This window comes from Calidris pugnax, unplaced genomic scaffold, assembly GCF_001431845.1.
Source record: "Calidris pugnax isolate Ruff unplaced genomic scaffold, ASM143184v1 scaffold388, whole genome shotgun sequence".
NCBI lineage: Eukaryota > Metazoa > Chordata > Aves > Charadriiformes > Scolopacidae > Calidris > Calidris pugnax.
This window is the reverse complement of record NW_015091104.1, coordinates 95,562-100,875: the sequence shown is the minus strand read 5'-3', so window position 1 is coordinate 100,875 and position 5,314 is coordinate 95,562. Positions and strand designations below refer to the sequence as shown.

The 5,314-nt window shown below is 52.6% G+C and overlaps 1 protein-coding gene across 2 annotated transcripts; it reads left to right on the top strand.

Annotated features, from left to right (window-relative positions):
* Positions 1–6: 6 nt before the first annotated feature.
* Positions 7–5,096, top strand: CHPF2 (chondroitin polymerizing factor 2). 2 transcript variants are annotated; one of them, XM_014958004.1, is made up of 5 exons: positions 7–570; positions 1,187–1,292; positions 1,470–1,751; positions 3,148–3,330; positions 3,613–5,096. In XM_014958004.1, the coding sequence occupies exons 1-5, from the start codon at positions 296–298 to the stop codon at positions 4,873–4,875; spliced, it is 2,109 nt and encodes a 702-aa protein (XP_014813490.1). In that variant the 5' UTR covers positions 7–295; the 3' UTR covers positions 4,876–5,096. The 2 variants fall into 2 exon arrangements, with proteins under 2 accessions (XP_014813490.1, XP_014813489.1); XM_014958003.1 differs by having other exon boundaries at positions 296–570; positions 1,187–1,751; positions 3,613–4,875.
* The last annotated feature ends 218 nt before the right edge of the window (positions 5,097–5,314 follow it).

Genomic DNA, 5,314 nt, shown 5'->3' with positions numbered 1-5,314 from the left:
GGCAGCGGCGGGACCACGGCCGGGGGGGGGCTGCTGTCTGCCCCCGCGCACCCGGTCCCGAGCTCCGGGCCGCCGCTGGCCCGCAGGTGAGAGAGGCCCTCGGCCGCTGACCCGCCGGGCCCGCCGCCCCAGTGCCCTGTGCCGGCGATGTCCCGTGGTCGCCGGCCCCCGGAGCGTCCTCGCGGCCCCGTGAGCCCCCCTCGGGCCTAGCGGGCCTACGGCTGTCGTGTCCCCCCCCCGCCCAGGACCGCACCGCAACGCGGCTGGAGGCCGCTCTGCCGGCCCCGCCGCTGCCATGCGCCTGGCAGCGATGTTGGCCGCGCTGCGGCCCGTCCTGCCGCTTGTCCTGGGCCTCTCCCTGGGCTGCAGCCTGAGCCTGCTGCGCGCCTCCTGGAGCCAGGGCGGGGGCGAGGAGCAGTGCCCGGGGGCGGCGGGGCCTCCCGGGGCCCGTGCCGGCGGAACGCGGCTGGAGGCGGCGGCTGGACAGCCGGGCCCGGGCCACGAGGACTTCAGGCCCAGGATTGTCCCGTACTACAGAGACCCCAACAAGCCTTACAAAAAAGTGCTCAGGTAAAATCTGCTCTTTTGGCCAAGCTTTCCTTCGAGGCTACTAGTCATATGTGTATGGTTCTGAATCTTCCAGTGAGTTAACAGGTTCAAGATGGAATATCCTGTTTGAAATACCTTATGTAGAAACGGCACAATGCTCAAGGCAATGGCTAACATTCTTACCTTAAAAGTGTGCAAGATAAGTGTCTAAGAAGTTAATTAAAGGCAATAGAAACACAGAGGAAGATTAGAGAATATTTCTTTTATTGCTTATGTCTAATAGAACATGTTAAATTGTTCTTCAAAACTTTTTTAACCAGTCTATTCATCGGGAAAATTTTGATCAATTAAGAATAATGTATGTAACGTGCAGTTCGCTAGCTCTGCATTTTTAATTTTTTCATACACTAGCACAGTACCCTAGCTCAAGTAAATGATGTGAGATTACAGTTTACTTGAAGAAGCAAGTGTTTTTACAAAGCAGGATTTTACTAGTGAGTCTTCTCTTAAAGCTCTACTTTTAGGCTTAGCTGTTCCATTATTGGTAGAGCAGATAAAGACTTATCCCAAGTTACAATAATCCTCTGAATTTTCTCATCCAGCTCTTTTGTCATGTAGGTATGTCCTTCTTTTACAGAACTCGCTACATACAGACGGAATTGGGATTCCACGAGAGACTGTTTGTGGCTGTGCTGACCTCCAAGGCTACCCTGAATACGTTGGCAGTGGCCGTGAACAAGACGGTAGCTCACCACTTCCCACGCCTGCTATATTTCACAGGGTTGCGCAGTGCCAAGGTGCCTCACGGCATGGTGCTGGTGGCCCACGGGGACGAGCGGCCCATTTGGCTCATGTATGAGACCATGCACTATATCCATCAGCATTTTGGTTCTGACTATGACTGGTTCTACATCATGCAGGATGACACCTATGTACAGGCCGAACAGGTCAAGGCTCTGGTGACACACCTAAGTATTAACCAAGATGTCTACCTGGGACGAGCGGAGGAGTTTATCGGGGGAGATGAGCAGGCCCGCTATTGTCACGGTGGCTTTGGCTACCTGATCTCCCGCAGCCTGCTGCTCAAGCTCCACTTGCACTTGGACAGCTGTCGCAATGAGATTCTCAGCGTGCGGCCAGATGAATGGCTGGGACGTTGCATCATTGATTTCCTTGGCATCACTTGTGTTTCCCAGCTCCAGGTACTACCTCCCTTCTCTGAGTTTTGTGTTAGCTAAGCCTGGCAGAACCTGTGGTCTTACTAGTTCTGTGCTGCAAAGCAAAGGGACTTCTTTGTGAGCCTCTGCTGTGAGTTACACAGAAGGAAAGGGCTATGTGGTGTGGCAGGCAGCACTGGGGAGGCCCAAAATCAAAGCTGAGATGTCAGGGGAGAGAGAACACAAACAGTATTTAATTGTCAGCCTACTAGCAGGTCCTGATCCAGAGGTTTTGGAGGTCAGATAAAGGGCACATTGGTGACACAATGACCAAGACGCAAGTGGGAAAGTGGTGTCCCTTGGGCATCTGTACTGGGACCAGTTCTGTTCAGTATCTTCATCAGTGACACAGACTTGGGATCGAGGGCACCCTCAGCAAGTTTGTGGGTGACACCGAGATGAGTGGTGCAGTGACACATCTTAGGGATAGGATGCCATCCAGAGGGACCTGGACAGGCTGGAGAAGTGGGTCTGTGTTAACCTCATAAGGGCCAACAAGGCCAAGTGCAGGGTCCCTCACCTGGGTCAGGGCAGCTCCTGGTCCCAGCACAGGCTGGGGATGGAGAGCAGCCCTGAGGAGGACTTGGGGGTTCTGGGGATGGAAGAGTTGGCCATGAGCCGGCAATGTGTGCTGGCAGCCCAGAAACCCCCCGCATGCTGGGCTGCATCCCCAGCAGCATGGCCAGCAGGGTGAGGGGGGATTGTACCCCTCTGCTCTGCTCTGGGGAGACCCCCCTCCAGTGCTGCCTCCAGGTCTGGGGCCACCAACATCAGAAGGATAGGGACCTGTTGGAGTGGGGCCAGAGGATGCCCTGGAGATGCTGGGAGGACAGGCTGAGAGAGTTGGAGTTCAGCATGGAGAAGAGAAGGCTCTGGGGAGATCTTCTTGCAGCTTTTCAGTACTTAAAGGAGGCTTATAAGGGGACAAACTTTTAGCAGGTCCTATTGCGGTAGCATGAGGGATAGTGGTTTTAAACTAAAAGAGGGAAAATTTAACCTATATAAAAGGAAGAAATGTTTTAAAGTAAGGGTGGTGAAACACTGGTACAGGTTGCCTGGAGGAGGTAATGGCTGCCCCATCCCTGGAAACATTCAAGGCCAGATCGGATGGGGCTGTGAGCAACCTCATCTAGTTGGAGATGTCCTTTCTCATTGCAGGGGAGGGTGGACTAGATGGCCTTTAAAGGTTCCTTCCAACCTAAACTATCCTATGTTTCTGTGTAGTTTGAGGGCTAGGGTGGGTGGGGACAACTCTTCTGTTTTCGTCTCTGGGTATTGCAGTCAGCATGGAAGGGGGGGGGCAAACGCATATCTGGGTAAGGGAAGGCTTCTCGGTGAACTCGAGTTCCATGTTAGACTTTCTGGCTTTTGTCCACTTCAGGGCCAGCATTATCACACCTATGAACTGGCCAAAAATACTGAGCCAGAGAAGGAGGAAGAAGAGGAGTTCCAAGCAGCTCTTGCTGTGCACCCTGTTTCTGACATGACCCTGATGTACCGGCTGCACAAGCACTTCAGCAGGATCCAGCTGGACAGAACCTACCAGGAGATCCAGGACCTCCAGGTGTGTGGTGAGGGATATCTTTGAAAACTCCTTGACCAAAACAGTTTTCCCTTTCTTTTAAGACAGTGAAGGAGGATTATTGCTTCTGTAGGTGACCGCCAGCTAGACACAGGGTATAGTCCTACGTCTCAGAAATTGCACTTCTGACACCGTGTTATCCAAAACCACTGGTGTGACGCTACCAAGATACAGCTCTAGGTGGTGAGGCAGGGCTGGGTGGGAGACAGACTGTGCCTCTTCGAGGAAGTGTTCGGGATCAGTATCCATTCTCTCTTTGCACAGATGCAGATCAGGAACCTGACATCATTGACCCCTGCAGGTGAGGGAGGCTTGACATGGCCTGTGGGCATTAACGCCCCATTTCTTCCAAAGTCACGTTTTGAGGTAATCAGCTGGGACTACTTCACTGAGCAGCACCTCTTCTCCTGTCCTGATGGCTCCCCCAAGTGCGAGCTCTCTGGAGCCAGCAAAGCAGATGTCAGTGAAATCATTGAGTCAGCACTTGAGCAACTGAACAGTCGCTACCAGCCTCTGCTCCGCTTCAGCAAGCGGCAGTTGCTGAATGGCTACCGGCGGTTTGACCCCACGCGGGGCATGGAATATACACTGGATCTGCTGCTGGAGGCAGTCACGCAAAAGGGCCACAGCCATGTTCTGGCCAAACGAGTGAGCCTGGTGCGGCCCTTAAGCAAGGTGGAAATTATTCCTATGCCGTATGTGACGGAGGCCACGCGAGTGCAGCTGGTGCTTCCCTTGACAGTCCAGGACCTGGATTTTGTGGCAAACTTCCTGGATATGTTTGCTATGAACACACTGGACACGCATGATAACGCCTTGCTGACTTTGCTTTTTATCTACCACCCCTATGATGCCCAGCGAGTCAGTCAGGTGGATGTTTTTGCTGGAGTCAAAGCCATGGTAGGAGAGCTGGAGAAACGCTATGCAGAAGTTAAAATTCCCTGGATTAGTGTTAAAACTGAGGTGCCATCACAAGTGAAACTCATGGATATAGTTTCAAAGAAGCACCCTGTGGATACACTATTCTTCTTGGCCAGCGTCTGGACAGAAATCAACATGGAGTTCCTGAACCGCTGCCGCATGAATACTATCAGCAATTGGCAAGTGTTTTTCCCAGTGCATTTCCAGGAGTTCAACCCTGCGTTGGTGTACCGTGGTGAGCAGACGGCTTCCTCCAGCACCGACTTCCTGAGGGATGGGCACTTTGACAGACATTCCTTTGCTGAGGCCTGCTTTTATAACTCTGACTATATGACAGCACGTACCAAGCTTGCAGCTGATATCCTAGACCGAGACGAGGTGCTGGAGAATATGGAGGTGTTTGATGTCTTCCTCCACTATTCCGGTCTGCACCTATTTAGGGCTGTGGAGCCAGGGTTAGTGCAGAAATACGCACTTAGGAGCTGCAATCCCCGGCTTAGCGAGGAGTTATACCACCGCTGTGTGCTTAGCAACTTGGAAGGACTCGCGTCCCGCTCTCATTTAGCCATGGCCCTCTTCGAGCAGGAACAGGCCAACAGCACTTGAGAGACTGGAAACATCAAGAGTTTCTCAGCACCTTAACACTTGGCACTTTCCATCCCCTTCCCAGCCTTGCCATGGGTGAAGGGCGTCTGAGGTCAAGGGAGGAGGAAGGCTTTCCTAGCCCTGCTCTGAGGCACAGGCATGGGCTATGGAGGGAGGCTGTTTCTGTGGGGGGTTTGTGGGGTTTTTTGTTTGTTTTTTAAATAAAAGTTTCTTTCCAGGCAGGCTTGCGTGGTTGCTTGTAAACTTTATAGGCTCTGGCATGCGGGATGTAGAACAAGCAGCAGAGTTGACCTTACTTTAAGCCACACAATTCTGCCGAGCAATGCAGAGGGTGAATGTGAGCTGGGTACTGGAACAGAATTACCTAGTTTGTGCTACTCTTGATGCTGCTGTTGCAGCCTCCCCTGTGTTTATGTCTTCGTGTGTTTATTGTTCAAGG